The sequence below is a fragment of the Myxocyprinus asiaticus genome, chromosome 47 (genome assembly GCF_019703515.2).
Source record: "Myxocyprinus asiaticus isolate MX2 ecotype Aquarium Trade chromosome 47, UBuf_Myxa_2, whole genome shotgun sequence".
NCBI lineage: Eukaryota > Metazoa > Chordata > Actinopteri > Cypriniformes > Catostomidae > Myxocyprinus > Myxocyprinus asiaticus.
The window spans coordinates 8,930,951-8,952,570 of NC_059390.1; the positions used below are offsets into that span (position 1 = coordinate 8,930,951).

General features: G+C 37.2%; 1 protein-coding gene across 1 annotated transcript; it reads right to left on the minus strand.

Moving 5' to 3' along the window:
* Positions 1-1,095: 1,095 nt before the first annotated feature.
* On the minus strand, positions 1,096-21,217 carry LOC127436872 (thymidine phosphorylase-like). The gene is made up of 11 exons (XM_051691337.1): positions 21,188-21,217; positions 20,986-21,081; positions 16,867-17,052; positions 12,952-13,148; positions 9,032-9,130; positions 4,398-4,527; positions 4,193-4,311; positions 3,953-4,115; positions 2,390-2,617; positions 2,033-2,173; positions 1,096-1,814 (listed from the first exon to the last, which is right to left on the minus strand). Exons 3-11 carry the CDS (start codon positions 16,985-16,987, stop codon positions 1,672-1,674), a joined length of 1,341 nt encoding a protein of 446 aa, XP_051547297.1. The 5' UTR covers positions 16,988-17,052; positions 20,986-21,081; positions 21,188-21,217; the 3' UTR covers positions 1,096-1,671.
* Positions 21,218-21,620: the final 403 nt, after the last annotated feature.

A 21,620-nucleotide genomic window follows, 5' to 3' on the forward strand; every position in this document is an offset into this window, starting at 1 on the left:
TAATTGGGTAAAGAAATGTCCAGAACACATCACCCAAAAATCAAAAGAAGGTAATTTATATGAATATATACAAACATTATATATATATATATATATATATATATATATTGCATAAAGAAAATTAAACCTTTTTTAATTTTGCTGTGAAATATAACCCAGATTTTTCTTGACCGTTTTTGTCAGATTCACCCAATCAGATGTATAGTAGTATAAAGTCTTGGAAAAAAAAAAAAAGAAAGTGTAATGGAAACCTTTTCAGGTAAAAGCCAAGATGGAATACAAAACCTGCTGTCATTTTAACCATCTAGAAAATGTGTGCATTACATTGTACTAACATTGTAATCATGATTTATACCACTACATGGTTGCAAATGCATCCTACCTGCACTTTATTTCATTAAAGGGATAATTCACCCAAAAATTAAAATTCTCTCATCATTTAGTCATGTGTAGGAGTACTGATGTGTATGACTTTCTTCTGCTGAACACAAAGATTTTTATAGTTTTATCTCAGATTTGTTGAGCCATTCGCTGCAAGTGGACTTAAATATTGATCTGTTTCTCACCCACACCTATATCACTTCTGAAGACATGGATATAACCACTGGAGTCTTCTGGGTTACTTTTATGCTGCCTTTATGTGCTTTTTGGAGCTTCAAAGTCCTGGCCACCTTGCATTGTAAGGACCAACAGAGCTGAAATATTCTTCTAAAATATTAATAATTTGTGTTCGGCAGAAGAAAGTAAGTCATGCACATCTGGGATGGCATGAGAGTGAGTAAATGATGAGAGAATTTTCCTTTTTGGGTGAACTCTCTCTTTAACTAAAAAATGCATCGCACTGCCTGGTTCTTTTCAATCAATATGCAAAGAAAGGCATTAGTAACTGAAAAAAAAAAAAAAAAAAAAAACACCAGTAATGTGCTAAAAAAAAAGACATTTTGAATTGTTAAAATAATATACATATTTATGGATAAAAGCTGGCATGCTCATTTTGAAAAAACAACTAGAAATCTGACTACCTTTTAAGGCATTGAATCTGATTAATTTTAAATCAAAGTGTTAATCTGCAAAGAAAGCCTGAAGGAATATCAATGCATTTTAAATGAAAGTCACAATTTATTTGCAAGCCTATAAATATCTTAAGGTACCAACATGGACATTTATGTACAGGAAGGGCTGGACTAAAATTTTGTGGAGCAAAGCTGCTGTCTTCATATGAGTAAGTGGTGGCAGCAGTCACCTACTATGCCTGAATTGTCAATCCAGCTCTTGGAGATCCATCTTCCTGCAGAGTTTTGTTCCAACACACCTGGCTCTAATTTTCAAGTTAAGTTGGATGAGGTGAGTTTGAGCATAGCTAGAACTGAACGTTGAAGGAAAGTGGATTTCCAGGAGAAGGACTGAGCAGATCTGGGCTACAGTAAAATTTAAGAGGCCACTGTTAAGCAGATATGTTTATATATTTTCCAGATGCATATTCATTGCTCAAAGTTCAACAATGATCTTTAGCTTACTTGTACACAAGTATTCGTATCATAGCAAATGCTTAGTACTTAACATATAGAACAATGTGTACTGGTTATATGTACAAACACAAGCATTCTGAAATCTTTTGGTAGCCACAATAAGTAGGATTCATCTTAAAGATGTGTTATGGTGATGTTGGGATTATTTGGGGTATATGAATTCTGCCACACGTGACTCTATCTTATATCTGTTGCTGCTACCAATGACCAAAGCTGTCTGCAGGTCAGAACGTTGGTGTGTACTCAGCTCTGTGCTGTTGTGATGAATCCTGATCCAGGTTTGGCCTGCGATTTAAGTCAACAATATCACTCAGTGCAACTTTTAGTAAACACAGGGTGTCTTGAATGGCACACGTGGAACTATTTTTGAAAGAATGTAATACTGTTAGAAACATTTTTTGGCTGCACATTGTTTCACGTGGTATTTAAAAAAAAATAGAATGCAGTATACAGCATTTACTGGTTCCGAATAGAGCAATACACTGTTAGTGTTTATTACTAACCTTTCATTACCCACTGTCCGATGTCTACCAATAGCTCTGCTCCCACACTGTGATCGATTTTCTCTCCAGATTTAGTCCGTCCTGCCCCTAACTTGTGCAGCACTTGGGCCAGGGCCAAACCATCAATCTCCAGTACTGTACCTGTCATTCAAACAGTTGTCATATTCACACAATGCCTGCCACTGAGATAATAGTGGTGTTTCTGAAAATGTGCGTAGATGAATAAAAACGCAGATGTACCAACAGCGAATATTAATAGTGAGCTCTGTGTGATTTGTATATGTAATCATGCCTGTGCTGTTAGTGTTACGTAAAATTAACATTTATTTTTTAAATGGGAACACAAAATGTAATTACCATCCTGTGGCACCTTAAGCTCTGTTTGATGTGCTGCCTTCTTCATGTACTGAAAGTTATTGGTGGCATCCGAGCACAGGGAATGGGCAACATCTGCAGGCACACCTTGGGCCACCAACATAGCCTGGAACTTTTTTAAAGCATCCCCATTCTTCAGTTTTTGTGTGATCTCAATTTTCCCAGTCTCTAGGGAGTGGCAGTGGCCACTTATCCATAATAGATACCCACCTATATACAATCAGACAATGTGCATAATTTTATGCATTCCTTATTCTGGACAACGGTGGATCAACTGTTTTACAGGAACATGGCACACATATTCTAGTGATCTGAATAACACAGATTAAGACAGGTTCAGTGAACTTGCTCAAAGCAAGGTAAGATCTATTGACAGCATCAGTGGCATGACAATAATTTCAACTAATCCTTCAGTTTGTAGAAACAAACAAAAAATCTATGTACATTTATGCACTTACAATGTTAGTCTATGGGGCAAGGCATTCCAGATGGCTTAAAGCAGAATTATACTAGAATTATATCATATTTTTGTATTTTTTTTTAATACTATTGCACTAATTCTTGCAACAAAAAAAAAAAACATAATTGTGATATTTGGCCTGTAAAGCTGTCCTTTTAGATAAGGGACTATTTTTTTAGGCAGATGTATTTTCTGGTTACTGTGCTACTGGTGTAATTCCTGTTTGCACAATGTTAAAAGTGTTCTAAGGATAGTTACACAGGCTGTGTAACTATCCTTGTCCAGATATCATGCAAAAGCTCCCAGGATTTACTTAGTTATAACATGAGCTTTAAAATGGATCTTTCTTACCTAAAGCAGTGGCCAGTAATGTACTTATAATGGAAGTATATGGGGCATTACAGAAATGTGAGCTTTTATTTTTTGATAATCCACATACATTCATTCCTCTGAACAAAAATGTGTGTTACTTAAAGCTTTTCTAAATCTGGTGTAATTCCTGTGACGTTAAAAGCAACATGATCACACAGGAAATCGACACGTTTCTTCCGAAAATTGATGTACCTTGAAATTAACCCCATTTAGCCAAATTACTGAAAAGTGCCACCCCCATCAGACATATTTGCATCAATTCAAGTGTGAACATGTTTCCCTCTAGCACTTCAAGAGGAACCAGGAATAAACAATGTTGAGTGCAATTCGGGGGTTGCATTTTTGCTCTAAAATAAAAATTTGACACCACTGACAGTTAGATTTAGGGTTGGGGTTTGGGGGTAGAGTTAATAAAACATACATTCCTGTTGAATGTATTAAGTCATTACAACTAAAAATACAACTCGCTTTTGGCGCCACTCGGTGGACATTTCACCCGGAAACTGAAGCTCACACGTTGCCATCCATTCAACAGCACTTCCAGCTTCGGCCACTGGGGGCAGTGATTTGCATTTCAGTAAGAACAGACCAATTTCAGCAGCAAAACTGTCAACCTAGTCTTGACGAATTCACAGTGTGTCAGTCTGGTTAAAAGTGCGTTATAGATAGTTACGTCACATCCCTTTTTTATCCTTAAAATGGGTCTTGCTTACCTAAAGCCGTGACCAATTCTGTAAGATCATCTGGCCCCCGTCCTTTAAGACATTCAAGAGCTTCACACACCTCCACTGCATTTCCTACACATCGGCCAATGGGAGCATCCATCCGGCTAAGCACCGCCCCTGTCTTCACACCCAGCCTGTTGCCTACAGTTACCTTTAGGCACATTGACAAGCACAGCATCATACAATATCATACCGTGTACACACACATAATAATGATAGCTGTCTTACAAGTGACTGGGCAAGATGACGAGCACTGTCCAGATCTTTATACAAAGCAGCCCTGCCAAACTTCACATCTAACACAAGCGCACTCAGGCCTTCGGCTCCTTTCTTAGAAATGATAGAGCCTGTATAGGGACACAACCAGTCAAGAGAAGTAGATTTAACTATTCACATTTAACATTCCACTGAAATTTGTCTATAATAAGCTCACCAGTGATGAGAGGAATACTCTCAACAGTTGAAGTGGCATCTCTGAGAGCATACAGAACCCGATCTGCTGGCACTAGAGTCTCTGTCTGACCTACAATGCAGCAGCCTACATCCTGAAGGATCTGCTTCACCTAGAAACACAGATAAAATGTCTTACATCATTGATGACAAGATCAAAGGTCAAGTTGAGTGCATTTTTTTATATTTTAGCAAAGGTCAACCAGGTATTTTTATGCATAAGTAAAATGCACAATATCCATACTATAGTATGCACTCACTGGCCACTTTATTAGGTACACCTGTACATCTACTTATTCATGCGATTATTTCATCAGCCAATCGTGTGGCAGCAGTGTAATGTATAAAATCATGCAGATATGGGTCAGGAGCTTCAGTTAATGGTCACATCAACCATCAGAATGGGGAAAAATGTGATCTCAGTGACTTTGACCGTGGCATAGATGTTGGTACCAGACGGGCTGGTTTGAGTATTTCTGTAACTGCTGATCTCCTGGGATTTTCATGCACAACAGTCTTTAGAGTGTAATGAGAATGGTGCGAAAAACAAAAATCATCCAGCGAGCTGCAGTTCTGTGGATGAAAGTGCCTTGTTGATGAGAGAGGTCATTGGAGAATGGCCAGACTGGTTCAAGCTGAGAGAAAGGCTATGGTGAATGAATGAATGAACGAACATTACATTTACATAGCGCTTTTCTGACACTACACTCAAAGCACTTTACAAAGTGAACAGGGGACTCTCCTCAACCACCACCAGTGTGCAGCATCCACCTGAATGATGCAACAGCAGCCATTGTGCTCCAGTACGCTCACCACACACCAGCTATTGGTGGAGAGGAGAGAGTAGAGTTATAGAGCCAATTTATGGATAGAGAGTATTAGAAGACCATGATTGAGACACCGGGGTTACACCCCTACTCTTTACAAGAAGTGCCCTGGGATTTTTAATGACCGCAAAGAATCAGGACCTCGGTTTAACATCTCATCTGAAGGACGGTGCCTTTTTACAGCACACTGCAGCCTCAGTTTTCTGTTCTTGGCTGGCAGAAGTGGAACCCAACGTGGTCTTCTGCTGTTGTAGCTCATCCGCCTCAAGGTTCGACATGTCGTGTATTCTGAGATCCTATTCTGCTCACTACAACTGTACAGAGTGGTTATCCGAATTACCGTAGCCTTTCTGTCAGCTCGAACCAGTCTGGCCATTTTCCTTTGACCTTTCTCATCAACATGGCGTTTTCATCCACAGAACTGCCGCTCATTGGTTGTTTTTTGTTTTTGGCACCATTCTGAGTAAATTCTAGAGAATGTTGCATGTGAAAATCCCAGGAGATCAACAGTTACAGAAATATTCACACCAGCCTGTCTGGCACCAACAATCATGCTACAGTCTAAATCACTGAGATCAAATTTTTTTCCCCATTCTGATGGTTGATGTGAAAATTAACTGAAGCTCCTGACCCATATCTGCATGATTTTATACATTACACTGCTGCCACACGATTGGCTGGTTAGATAATCGAATGAAAAGTATATGTACAAGTGTACCTAATAAATTGACCGGTGAGTGTATATTGCAGTAGTAAAGGTATCGTGGTAGTATGCTATTCCAAACATGACCTTTGTCTCCCTAAACAAACTAGAGTGTTTCTAATTTCTGACTTGGGCCAGTAAAAAGTGTGTGTGTGTGTGTGTGTGTGTGTGTGTGTGTGAGTGAGAGAGAGAGAGAGATGGTGCATGCCAAATCTTCGATTATAGCACAACATGCTGTGATGAATCAGTTCATGGGTCAAATAACTCACACATAACATTTTATAAGGACTATAGTTAGTTCTAAAATTGTTTTGATTGCATGCATATTGTATTATTGAATAAAATAGCATTAATTACAGTTAACATTTTGTACTTGAAAAGAGCATGGACGAAATTATTGACTGTAATTAAGCTTGGGTGGATGATGTCAGCTGATTATCAGGGTACATTAGTTTGTCAGCTCTGCCAAATCAGATAAAAAATTCTGTTCTCTTGACCTAATGACTCGCATTCCTGTCACAGTCAAAAAAAAAAAAAGATTTTGACAGTTAAAAATGAGTTTATTCATGTTAGAAACGTTCATCCTATTTTTGAAACATTCAACCATAAACAACCTGATATTGGATCTTCAGATAAAATATAAATGACATCTAGAAATCTCATCACGAAAATCAGTAGGAACTTCTCATTTCAGAAATACTGGAAATGTTGCAATCCAGAATTTTGTCCTTTTCTATAATTATTTATTCTTGTTTAATAGGAGTTTATTTAAATCAACCTTTTAATCTAATAAACATTAATCTAATAAACATTAAATCTAATAAAGTCATTTATTTTGTATCTTTAAATTTGCATTTTTCATTAACACCAAGCAATAATTCAGAGATAAATCTGATCAAAGAAAAAAAAAAATCCTTGGCTTAATTCTGAAATTCTACAATTTCTCAATGAACTGAATCATAGCCACACAACAATATTCTTGTGAAAGCTGCAGTCTGTTCAGAATGTTGTGACATTACTATGATTTTTATTCCCAAGACAAAAGTGGAAAAGTTTAGTTGGTCTCAGGAATGTGCTTTATCAATCATTTTAAGAATGTTAGGAATATTTTTACTGCTTTTATTTTCAGTGGAAAATATAAAACATTTTCTGTGCTTATGTAAAGGACTAAACATAACAGTCATGAGTTGTTGTTGGTTGGTGCAGTGTCTCCATCCAAACACTGTCACTGTATTTGTGTGTTTAGATATAATAAGGATATTCTTCTTGTGTGTGTGACGTATTTTATAGCCTTTTTTTAACTACATGAAAAATACATCTGCATGTGTGAATCATTTCAGCATTTTTTTTTCCAGTGGTTGTTTTATGATTTGAGCTTAATTTTATTATTGAGAAAACATTGCAAGCACTACAACGCATCATGGTTACAGGGAATCTTGATCACTTGATATGTGCCATATACAGTTGAAGTCAGAAGTTTACAAACACCTTTTATGCCAAATACATTTATCATAGAAAACATTCCCTGTCTTAGGTCAGTTAGGATCATTACTTTATTTTAAGAATGTGAAATGTCAGAATAATAGTAGAGAGTAAAAAATAGTATTACTGTAAAATATGGAAGGCTTAAAATATTCCACAAGCTTGTTTTCATTATTTTCACTCGATATTATGAGCATTGGCCTGCAAAAGCTGTCGCAATGTGAGCTACCCCGGGACGAGTTCCTCTTGTCGTGGTGGGTAAGTAAGGGAATTATATATTCCAGATTTTATTTCTATATAAAGATGTTCTACTCTATGTATAAGATGTTCTATCGGATTGAGGTCAGGGCTTTGAGATGGCCACTCCGATACCTTGACTTTGTTGTCTTTAAGCCATTTTGCCACAACTTTGGAGGTATGTTTGGGGTCATTGTCCATTTGGAAGACCCGTTTACGACAGAGCTTTAACTTCCTGGCTGATGTCTTAATATGTTGCTTCAATATATCCATTTAATTTTCCTTCTTCATGATGCCATCTATTTTGTGAAGTGCACCAATCTCTCCTGCAGCAAAGCAACCCCACAACATGATGCTGGAACCCCCATGCTTAATGGTTGGGATGGTGTACTTCAGCTTGCAAGCCTCACCCTTTTTCCTTTAAACATAACAATGGTCATTATGGCCAAACATTTCAATTTTTGTTTCAAAAATTGAAATGGACTTTTCTCCAAAATATCTTTGTCCCCATGTGCACTTGCAAACTGTAGTCTGGCTTTTTTTATGGTGGTTTTGGAGCAGTGGCTTCTTCCTTGCTGAGCAGCTTTTCAGGTTATAGGACTCGTTTTACTGTGTATATAGATACTTGTCTACCTGTTTCCTTCAGCATCTTCATAAGGTCCTTTGCTGTTGTTCTGGGATTGATTTGCACTTGTCACTCCAAACTACATTCATCTCTGGGAGACAGAATGTGTCTCCTTCCTGAGCGATATGATGGCCGCGTGGTCCCATGGGTGTTTGTATAGATGAACGTGGTCCCTTCAGTCATTTGGAAATTGCTCCCAAGGATGAACCATACTTGTGGAGGTCCACAATTTCTTTTCTGAAGTCTTGGCTGATTTCTTTTGATTTTCCCATGATATCAAGCAAAGAGGCAATGAGTTTGAAGGTAGGCCTTAAAATACATCCACAGGTACACCTCCAATTCAGTACACCTCATATCATAAGCTAATTGGCTAATTGTCTAAAGGCTTGACATCTTTTTCTGGAATTTTCCAAGCCGCTTAAAGGCACAGTTAACTTAGTGTATGTAAACTTCTTACCCACTGGAATTGTGATATAGTCAGTTAAAAGTGAAACAATCTGTCTGTAAACAATTGTTGGAAAAATTACTTGTGTCATGCACAAAGTAGATGTCCTAAACGACTTACCAAAACTATAGTTTGCTAATATTAAATCTGTGGAGTGGTTAAAATTTTTTTTAATTACTTCAACCTAAGTGTACTGACTTCAACTGTATATCTGTTCAGTAATCAATACATCAGCAGCATCAGTAAATATTACAAGTACATACATGGACTTCCCAAAATCACACACAAGTCACATTACCTGTTCAACAGACTGGTTGACTTCAAATCCCGGGATCGACTCCAATTTATCCAGTGTGCCCCCTGTATGTGCTAATCCTCTCCCACTTATCATGGGCACCTTGAAAAAAAAAAAAAAAAAATACATCAGCTATATATCTTATACAAAATATTATGTACTAATACAGAGATGCCCAAACTGGGGCCCGTGGGCCAAAGTTGGGCCGTGGTGACCTTTGATTTGACAAGAGAGGGAAAAAATAGAAATTCCGGCAAGTTCCACGTTTAGCCTATAGGCTAATTTGGGAAATTCCCGCACACTTTTATTCACTTTACAGTGCAGCTGAAAATTATTAAACCAATAGATATAGATAATCAAATTAAATCAAATTTGGTTTGTATCAAACTGTAATTCCAGAAGATGTGCAAGTAAATCCGCTATCTCTCCCTTTCTCTCAATGTGCAGCTGTCAGCAACATGTTGAACGCTTGATGAGTTTAGTGGGAGCGCGAGCAGTGAGGAAGTGCTTTGTTGCTTAGCTCCTGAACTGAAGATGTTACAGATGTATAAACCTTTCTAAACCTGTTAATTTGGCATGCAAATGTCATTATACCACGTCTTATATTTATATTGTTCCTGTTTATAATCAACAAAGCTGGTAATATTGCAAGCACGTGATGTTGGAGCAATCTAGTTCTGACGCCTTTCATATCATAGCTCTCCATCATTAGTCATAATGCTGCGCATTTGATATGAAAGGCAGAAATAGCAAAAATACTTTGTGAACCAGCTGAAGAGAGACACTTAAATGGATAGTTCACCCAAAAATGAAAATTCTCTCATTATTTACTCACCCTCATGATATCCCAGATGTGTATGACTTTCTTTCTTCACCAGAACACATTTGAAGAAAAATATAAACATTTCGTAGCTCAGTAGGTCCTTAAAATGCAAGTGAATGGAGATTTCTCTTTTGAAGGTCCACAAATCACAGACAGTCAGCATAAACATCATCCATACAACTCCAGCTGTTAAATGAATGTCTTCTAAAGTAACACGATTGCTTTTGGTGCAGAACAGATCAATATTTAAGTACTTTTTTTTTTACTCTAAATTATGCTTCCGTTCTGCAGCGGTATGCGCACGTAACGTAATCGCATTGGCATTTGAAACAGGAACTGACGCACATGTGTCACAGCCGGAAGAGCAGCGCTATTTACAAATGAGGAGGAATGCTGTACAGTAGCTTGTTTGATTTTGGTTTAGATCTGTTATTATCTGTATCTTTACTCAAAATTGTGTGTTTGCATGCTTATCCTGGATGTCTCAACCGAATGGAGAACGTGAGATTATCTGTATCCATGGCAACGTGAATACATCACACGAGAGACCGCTTGGGCTCCACCCTCTCCTGAAGCGTTGGATTATAGTTAAAAAGTACTTGAATACTGATCTTTTTTGCACCAAAAGCGATCGTGTCACTTTAGAAGACATTAATTTAACAGCTGGTGTCGTATGGATGACGTTTATGCTGACTGTGATTTTTGGACCTTCAAAAGAGAAATCTCCATTCACTTGCATTTTAAGGACCTACTGAGCTGAGATATTTTTCTATTTTTCTTCAGATAATGTTCTGGTGAAGAAAGAAAGTCATACACACCTTGTTTATCATGAGGGTGAGTAAATAATGAGAGAATTTTCATTTTTGGGTGGACTTTCATTTTAAAAGCGAGGTTAAGATAGTTTTGTTTTCGATATTCCAGACACATTCAGCGGTAAACGGGGATAAATCTTAAACAGCTTAGCACATACTTTCCAAAATAGTATTACTGTAAAATATGGAAGGCTTAAAATATTCCACAAGCTTGTTTTCATTATTTTCACTCGATATTATGAGCATTGGCCTGCAAAAGTTGTCACAATGTGAGCTACCCCGGGACGAGTTCCTCTTGTCGTGGCGGGTAAGTAAGGGACCGTGGAGAAAGTGCAATTTGTTTATTAGCTTGGTGTGTGAACTGCATGTCCAATATAAACATTCTTTTTTTAATAGCTTTATTATTGAAGGGCATAGAGGCATGAAACCAGAGTCATTCAACAGAGGAGCAACTTTCACAACCTTTAATTTTACCCCTACTCGTTGAATAGGGAACTGTATGTCCAAAATTAAGCTTCTTTTGTAGTAGCTTTTTTGTTGAAGGAGATTAAGACACGAAACCAGCGTCATTCAACAGAGGAGGACGTTGCACTCATTTTACCACTAGGGGTTGAATAGGGAACTGCATGTCCAAAATGAACTTTCTTAATAGCTTTTTTTGTTGGAGATAGACACAAAACCAGCATTCTTCAATAGAGGACACTGCGCAACTTTCACAACCTTTCATTTTACCCCTAGTGGTTGAATAGGGAACTGCATGTCCAAAATTAACCTTGTTTTTGTCATTTTGGACATGCAGTCCTATTACAAAATTCTTAAACTATTAAAAAAAAACCCCTCTTTCTCCACAGTCCCTTACTTACCGCTATGACAAGAGGAACTCTTCCCAGGGTAACTCGCATTGCGACGGCTTTTGCAGGTCAATTCTCATAATATCGAGTGAAAATAATGAAAACAAGCTTGTGGAATATTATTAGCTGTCCATGTTTTACAGTAATACTATTTTATTTGTATTTTTTTCCTCTCCTTTTCTCCCCAGTTTGGAATGCCCAATTCACAATGCACTCTTAGTCCTCATGGTGGCGTAGTGACCATCAATCAGTGCATCTTATCATGTAGCTTGTTGAGCACATTACCACAGAGACATAACGCATGTGGAGACCCCCGCTATTCTCCGCAGCATCCACGCACAACTCACCACGCACCCCACAGAGAGCGAGAACCACATTATAGTGACCACCAGGAGGTTGCCCCATGTGACTCTACCCTACCTAGCAACCGGGCCAATTTGGTTGCTTAGGAGACCTGGCTGGAGTCACTCAGCACACCCTGGATTCCAACTTGCAACTCCATGGGTGGTAGTCATCGTCAATACTCGCTGAGCTACCCATGCCCCCACAGTAATATCATTTTGAAAAGTATGTGTTTAAGAGTTATCGCCGTTTATCGCTGAATGTGTCTGGAATATCGAAAACAAAACTATCTTATCCTCGCTCCCTTAGCGCACCTGTTACTTATCTCCATCATCTCTCTATTAACGGGGGATCTGGGTAACAAAATAAATAAATAAATAAATAAATAAAAAAAATCCCCTGCAATCTGATATACTTTCAAATACATATATCGCGATGTCCATTTGAATTTTCGCTGAACATGATTGGTTTCGTGCGGTCCATTGTGCAGATGTTGCCGAGTCTGTGGTGGATGCTCACGCCATAAACGCGCACAGATGGGCACTCCGCTTCTCACGCTCTGCATAAGTTCGGTGTTGTGCTCATGCGCTAAAATGACCAATTTCTACAATGTAGATTATAATAATCTTAACAAAAATAATACCTGGATGTGTTAAAATGCCTTGATGTTAAATAAAATGTTATTAATGATACAATAATCATTTTACAGAATATTAACCACTTTTAGAATCATATCTCTGACTAATTTTCATTGTGAAATGTCTATTTTTGCATTGTTTTATTCAATTGGCCTATAGGAATTGTTAAGTTTTTTATTTTAAGCTCCTCATTCCAATCTAGAGAAATGCTGTCATCTCCTCTGTGTTGGTGCATTCGTTTTGTAGGCTGTGTTAATAGCCAAAATATTTGGAAACGTGAATGAGAAAAAAGTTTTGTTTCAGTAGCTAACAATGCACAATATGCAATGTAGAGATCATGCAATTTTGTAGTTATTTAAGTTTGATTTTTGGCCCTTCATAGGAAAAAGTGTGGGCACCTCTGTACTAATATGTAGATTTCTGTTTAAAATATAGTAGAGGCCATTTTTTTTTATACCTTACAGCCACATGCAGCCAAAGCAGGAGCGAGTGGGAGACTGACTTTGTCTCCGACTCCACCAGTTGAGTGTTTGTCCACAACAAGCCATTCCTCTGGCCAGACAAACACCTCCCCAGAGTTCATCATTGCTTTTGTCAATGCCAGAGTCTCTTCATCCGACATACCCTTCTGCCATATGGCCATAAGCATTGCACCTGCAGTTGCAACACATAATCATCTTTTAAATCTATAGAATTCTGCTTAATATTGGAAGTTTTGCATTGAAACCCTCATGTTTAAGGGCTTCAATTATGCAAAACTAAAATTACTAAATAAAAATAACCTGTCCTATGGTTATTTTTTTTTTTTATAAACTAAAATCTTATGGAATTTTGTGTTACTTGCCACAGTCGCCTTTGTCTTGTTCACTGGGGGCCTAAAGAGAGTACGTTTTAAGGCATGATTTTCAATTGCATTATTTGTTTAAAACACACAATGAGGATTTTAACCCTTGTGTTGTGTTCATTTTGCACAAACACATTTTGTGTTCCCGGTCAAAAATGACCGTCCCACTAAGATGATCCCACGAAGTCGCTTATATTGTATATATTATCACAAGATATTGTATTAGATATTTTATCAACTTCTTTCTTATTACAGCTTTTCTCAATTACTTTGGCTCAATTCTCAAATGAAAATTATTTTTTTCAAAACATTGTTCAAATCTCTGAACAATTAGTTTTTTGTTCAAACCAGATTTTAATTTCTTATTCATTTAAGCAAATTGCACGTGTTTTGGCACATGTGTGCAAAAGAGTAAGTACAACTGTCTACAATTTGCACAGTAACTAAATGCACTTGGCTTGCTGATCAAAACTAATGAGTTGATTCGCATTGAAATTGTACTCTTCACAACTTCGAAACATTCTTTCATCATGTGAGCCACCACATGCAAAATGATCAAAATCTGTCAGACATACATGTATATTCCATAAATATCTATAACATGTAATGTTTTTTCATTGTTGCAGGTTTTTTTTTTTTTTTTTTTTTTTATGCATGGATGTCATTTTGTGGCAATTTTCTGTTCACTATATATGACTTTACATGTAAGAAATGTGTAAAAATGGACATGCAAATGTGAATTTTCTGTTAAAATGTAACACATTGCTACAAAAATAAATGTACTGTATACATACAAATGTGCATATCCTTTTTCTGTGTACTACAGTACTGTACAGTGTTGACTTTTCCAGTAAACCTTTACTGTTGAAATCGGTATCTAAAAAGCTCAGTGTGATACACAACAGCATTCAGCTAGACAAAACTGACATTCTTGTATAGTACAGTAAGCAGTCAGTGGAAAAAAAAGTAGAACAAAAATGAAATTTGTATATAACAAATATTTCCAGGGTTGAATGCCATGGTGAAAAAACATTGAAACATTTTGACCAGTACGGCTCACACATTGACAAGAAAACTTTTCATGTTGGTGGCATTGGTCAATTTACTGACACAATAACTAGTTTTGAAGCATGAGTGAAATGTTTTGGGTGAATTACTACATTTTGCAGACATGCAATAGAGCTGTGATAATTGCACTTACAGTTTAGAGAATGTTAAGACTGTTTAAAAAGATGAGCCAAAGCAATTGAGAAAAACTGTATATATGACTTTTTTTTTCTTTCTTTTTTTTTTTTAAACGTATTTTTAAAGAAACATATTTGTATCGATATGATTCATTGAATTGAGCTTATACCGGTGAGGGGCACTCCCTGTGGGAATGCATAAAAATAAAAAATTATAATAATTACATAAATTAATAACCACTTGCATAATCTGAACAAAAGATGTCATTTTAAAGCTTAGAATCTGGACTTCACAATACATATAGTTAATCCTACCAATTCTTAAAGAATGCTTTTTAATTTGCTGACAAATAAGAACTGTTTCATTTTCATCATTTGCAAATTTATCACAACAATTATTTTCAGAATTGGTAAAACCATAAAAAAAAAGATGAGCTAGCCATGTGTTATATATAGTTGGAAAGGTCACAATTAGTAGAATCAATTAAGCAAACTTGTTTCACTCAGAGGTCAAACTGCAGCGAGTATTAGTGTATGAAATTCCCACTGACACACTTAAGTATAAAAAACATGAGCGGCTTTTTGTCACGATTTTCCTTATTACCATCCTGAAACATACATATAACATAGACAATGACATATTGTAATTTACAGCAGACTATCACGATCCAAATGAGCCCAAACACAACATAATATGATAAGAAGATCTTGAAATATTCCTCAAAGAGTGTACATGGAAAGACAATGCACAACAGGGCGAGCAACACACATTGTGTGTGTGTGTGTGTGTGCACATGTTCGAGGACTCTGTGTGTGCAAACACACATCCACATATGTGCTCATCTAAAGCATTGTTATGCTCCTGAACATTTAATATTACAATATTTTGTAGTCTAATCTATTCATTTCCAATGGCCGGTCAGTTTTTGACCGGGAACAAAACAAATGTAACAAGGTGAAATAAAACCAAGAAATTAAAAAAAAAATAAAAAAATAAACCAAAATCCACATTTTTAAGTGTGTTTTCAGATACCATACATGAACAAAGTCAACAAATGTTATTCCAATTTGGATTAAGTAAAAAAATAAATAAAAAATGAATAAGAAAAAAAAAAGTCATCAGGATCAAAATAACAGAAACACAACATAAGACATCACAGCATCATTTTCTGTAACTGCCAGGGTTTTAGAACAGAACCCAAGCACAGAAAGCGGTAGCTCCAAAAACTTTTTATTTACAAAAGTCAATACAAAAACAACTCAAAACTGGCCTCATAAAAAAAAAAAAAAAAAAAAACCCCAGAAAACTGCCAAACAGGGCAGAAAACAAAAGACCCATGAGCGGGCATAAAAACGAAACCAACTACAACTAAAGTGAGAAACAAAACCGAAACAACAGGAGAACAATGAAAGATGAACTAGCAAAAAAACTAAGAACTCTTATTTGCCTAAATTAGAAATGAATAAATACATATATATTTAAAGAAATTTTTAAAAATGATCCAGTATCAATTAATGCAACCGCGCGGATGCTGGCGATAGCAGACATAGTGAGAGTGGCAAAGGGACGGAGAGAGAGAGACAGACACACGGCTATTCATTCGGAATTATCATGGCCACATCAACACGTTATTAAACTACTCTCCTTCGATCCACCCGCCGTCTCTCTCACTCTACGAAACGTGTCCACTGGCATGAAAGAAATCCGCTCAATACCCACAACGCAAGAGAGCTGACGCTTTGGGTCGCGTCTGTAACATGCACAGATTTATTATCTGTATACGGTAATAAAATCGTCATGTACATGCGTGATGATTGGTAAGATCACCAATATATTTACGGTGATTGCGCACAGCTGATATTAAGATGCGCAATGCGCACGTTCAGATCCGCGCTACAGGACACGCATCGTTTAGGGCGTTTTACATGGCACGCAGTTACAATTCCCAATTCATTTTCTATTGGAGAGAGCGACAGGAGGCAAAACGGAGGATGACAGTTGAAATGCCTAAATATAACACACATTTGAGTTTTCTAGGATACTCTTGGATTCTGAAGGATGGGCTATTATGATTAATAAAGAGCGTCTCTCATTTGAACAGTTCTCACGCATGCACCTGTCTTCTCCATATGTACCTTACACAGTTAAGCACTAACACAACATCTAATACATGTCATATATTGTAGGTGCAGATACTGTATACTTGTATTATCCAAAGAAAGAACACTTTGACAGTATTGAGCTTATTGTGTTTTCGGTACATCTTGTGTGTGTGTGTGATGAGGTGCTTCTTATCATCTCAGGATGTGTATGGAACTATGATCTTAAAAATAATACACTTACCTATTTGACTCTCCTGGATGTCTGCTGATTTGACCCCTTGCACAAAGGCATGTATATCTGCCAGACTGAGTTCACCACCATCTCGTTTCAGCTTGATAAGCTCTGGGAAATTGACTGGCATCTTTACGTTGGCTGTGTGTCTTTTCAAGCTAAAAGCTGTTTGAAGCAGAAAACAGGAGCTATGTCCTGCAAGGAAATCGTAAGTCAGGGGTTAGATTTCACTGTGTTTGCACTGCAAGGCTGTAACCATGTCTTGAACATGGGGGGGACCAAACCATTTCGGGGGTGGGGGGGGGGGGGGGTCGCAGGTGTTGTCACAAATATACAGGTGCATCTCAATAAATTAGAATGTCGTGGAAAAGTTCATTTATTTCAGTAATTCAACTCAAATTGTGAAACTCGTGTATTAAATAAATTCAATGCACACAGACTGAAGTAGTTTAAGTCTTTGGTTCTTTTAATTGTGATGATTTTGGCTCACATTTAACAAAAACCCACCAATTCACTATCTCAAAAAATTAGAATATGGTGACATGCCAATCAGCTAATCAACTCAAAACACCTGCAAAGTTTTCCTGAGCCTTCAAAATGGTCTCTCAGTTTGGTTCACTAGGCTACACAATCATGGGGAAGACTGCTGATCTGACAGTTGTCCAGAAGACAATCATTGACACCCTTCACAAGGAGGGTAAGCCACAAACATTCATTGCCAAAGAAGCTCACAGAGTTCACAGAGTGCTGTATCCAAGCATGTTAACAGAAAGTTGAGTGGAAGGAAAAAGTGTGGAAGAAAAAGATGCACAACCAACCAAGAGAACCGCAGCCTTATGACTGTCAAGCAAAATCGATTCAAGAATTTGGGTGAACTTCACAAGCAATGGACTGAGGCTGGGGTCAAGGCATCAAGAGCCACCACACACAGACGTGTCAAGGAATTTGGCTACAGTTGTCGTACTCCTCTTGTTAAGCCACTCCTGAACCACAGACAACGTTAGAGGCGTCTTACCTGGGCTAAGGAGAAGAAGAACTGGACTGTTGCCCAGTGTTCCAAAGTCCTCTTTTCAGATGAGAGCAAGTTTTGTATTTCATTTGGAAACCAAGGTCCTAGAGTCTGGAGGAAGGGTGGAGAAGCTCATAGCCCAAGTTGCTTGAAGTCCAGTGTTAAGTTTCCACAGTCTGTGATGATTTGGGGTGCAATGTCATCTGCTGGTGTTGGTCCATTGTGTTTTTTGAAAACCAAAGTCACTGCACCCGTTTACCAAGAAATTTTGGAGCACTTCATGCTTCCTTCTGCTGACCAGCTTTTTAAAGATGCTGATTTCATTTTCCAGCAGGATTTGGCACCTGCCCACACTGCCAAAAGCACCAAAAGTTGGTTAAATGACCATGGTGTTGGTGTGCTTGACTGGCCAGCAAACTCACCAGACCTGAACCCCATAGAGAATCTATGGGGTCTTGTCAAGAGGAAAATGATAAACAAGAGACCAAAAAATGCAGATGAGCTTAAGGCCACTGTCAAAGAAACCTAGGCTTCCATACCACCTCAGCAGTGCCACAAACTGATCGCCTCCATGCCACGCCGAATTGAGGCAGTAATTAAAGCAAAAGGAGCCCCTACCAAGTATTGAGTACATATACAGAAATGAACATACTTTCCAGAAGGCCAACAATTCACTAAAAATGTTTTTTTTTTTATTGGTCTTATGATGTATTCTAATTTTATGAGATAGTGAATTGGTGGGTTTTTGTTAAATGTGAGCCAAAATCATCACAATTAAAAGAACCAAAGACTTAAACTACTTCAGTCTGTGTGCATTGAATTTATTTAATACACGAGTTTCACAATTTGAGTTGAATTACTGAAATAAATGAACTTTTCCACGACATTCTAATTTATTGAGATGCACCTGTAATTGTCCTCTTTGGTCCTTTAAAATAGTAAGGCTCTGAATGCAATAATTTTCTGAATAAAGGCCTAAAATGCAATAAAGACCCAAAATAATTTTTGGTTTTAAAAGATTATTTTTTTTTTCACACAACTTCACACAGTACAAGACTACCATGGTGTCTACATTGCTAACAATTTGCCTGTTTTAGTCATCTTTACTTTTTTGTGCTGTATCAAAGAAAAGACGAATTAAACACTGATTGCTCCGATCCTGCAGCAAAGGAAAACGCACAAGGCGAACAAAAACACCCAGATACACAAAAAGAATCGGCAGATAAGCTGGAACTGTGACAATCAGCTGGCTAGCAAAAAGAAAATACACAAAATTATTTACTGCCATCAAGTTGTCCCTCATTGTGTTTTTTTTCCTTTTCTTCGAGTACCCGAATGCTACACTCTTCCATTTAAAAACATTTCATATTGAGCACTACTGTCAAGGTCCAAAGAAAAATAAATCATTATTAATATACCATAAAAGTAGTCTGTACAACACAAAGCTGTTGTGTGGCCCCAGAAAGCTTGGAATATAGTGCACTTGTCATATGGACTACTGTTATGATGTCTTAATACTGAACCTTTAATAGTGCTTTATTTACCATATTTTGTAACGTGGAAGTAAGCAGCGGCTGCATTTCCGGCGAATGTGTGAAAGTTCCGCTGGCTTTGACCGTAGTGTAAATAAATAGAAGAATATTAATACCAGAGTTAGTGATCTGGGCTTATTTACACTATCACACAGCCATAGGATATACATCAGAATAATGTGGCAATGTCTGAAAATATTTTTTTTTTTATCCTCTTTTCTCCCAATTTGGAATGCCCAGTACCCACTACTTAGTAGGTCCTCGTGGTGGCGTGGTTACTCACCTCAATCTGGGTGGCGGAGGACAAGTCTCAGTTGCCTCCGCTTCTGAGACCGTCAATCAGAATCTTATCACGTGGCTCGCTGTGCATAACTCCGCTGAGACACAGCACGGGAGGCTCATGCTACTTTCCACGAACCATGCACAACTTACCACGTGCCCCATTGAAAGGGAGAACCCCTAATCGCGACCACGAGGAGGTTACCCCAAGCGACTCTACCCTCCCTAGTAGGTATGTGAGATGGCACGGATGACTTCATGTCAGTGCATGATTTCATTGATTCTGCCTGTGCAACAGTGTGATAAAACAATGGCAAAATGCAATTAAACGGCAAAACTATATGCGCTCAAAAGCAATGTGTTTATGAAAAACGTAATTAATGTTAATAATGTTGACATTTATTGCCAGCATATAATCAATAATGTAGTATTTTTGTATAGCTAAAATAGCTGAAAAGTGGGTTATACCAGAAGTGGTACATTCATTGATAATGGTGGTACTGATAATTTCGCTGAAAAGTAAGGTGGGTAGTATTTGTCCTTTTTTGAAGCTCGACAGCTCCTGCTCACTATAAACTGTTATTCTGTGGAATAGAGTTGCTTAAAATATCTATTTTTCATGTTCCAAGAAAAAGTAACAGCATGTGGGTTTTGAACAACATAAGGGTGAGTAAATGAGTGAGTAAAAGTACATTTTCCATTTTTAGGTGAACTACTCCTTTAACTGGTGGCTCATCCTCAAAATAAAATGGTCTCTTTTAAAAGAAGACTCTTAGGAGATGCTGTACAAAATTCAGAATTAATTAAAGACATAAAAAAAAATGATTCAGAAAATCTTAAATTGATTTTAAATTATTGGCTAATAATATTTGCGTTAAAAATATATGACACTGTCCTTGCCACATCCTAAAAACTCAATTGAAGCCACAAGTCACAGGTTTTACCATGTTCTAGTTTAATCTGAGGGTGAAAACACTCTACTGTGTTACAGATCATTTTCTAAGACAATATCAAGTGAATTTTCTAGAGGTACTAAAGGAACTTACCAGATAAGCACATTCATTCAATTCCTTTGCAATATACACACATTCGCTCTTTATCTTAAGCCTGATATGCTGAAAACGTGCTAGTGTTTTCACATTCACAATTATGAATGACGTATTCTTAATTCAAAACAGCACATTTCACCAACTGATGAATAGTTTGCACCCTTGGAAATTACTGTCGGTCTGTACAACAAAATAAAATAGTGAACATTGCATGTTTAGTCATTTACTGACACTCTTACATGACATTAACACTCTTAACCTGAACTGCTGACACTGTAGTGATGGGTCGTTCGCGAACGTTCCGGCTGTTGTAGGTGAACGTTGGGAACCGGCTCGCACGTATGAAGAGCCGAATCTATTTATACAAATATAAAACAAATTAAGATATGAATAATCAAAAGATTTAAATGAATAGAATTAATGAATTCGAAGAACGAAAAAAGAAATAAAATAATATAGACCTAAATGCTCAAGCGCACATTGGTTCTGACTGTCTGCTCAGACTAACAGCCTCATCTGTTGTTCCTGTCAAACAATGAACCGAAGATGCGTGAGGGAGGGCGGAGCCAACTTTATATGTTGTTCAGATTGTATTCGTTTTTAATTGTTACATTTATATGCACTTTATTTATATACATTAAAAAAGTTATACTTTAAATGCACATGTGTATTAGCATCCCTTTTTTTTTACATTTATTTCAATTTATGGTATGCTGCAGTTTTGCAAATTGTTATTTATTTTTCTTTGATATGGTGCAATATTCTATTATGCTGTTCAGATTGTATTCGTTTTGAATAGTTAGATTTATATGCACTTTGTTTATATACATTAAAAAATTATACTTTAAATGCAAATGCAAACCAATGCATTTTTAAATACACTGTGGTTAAGGT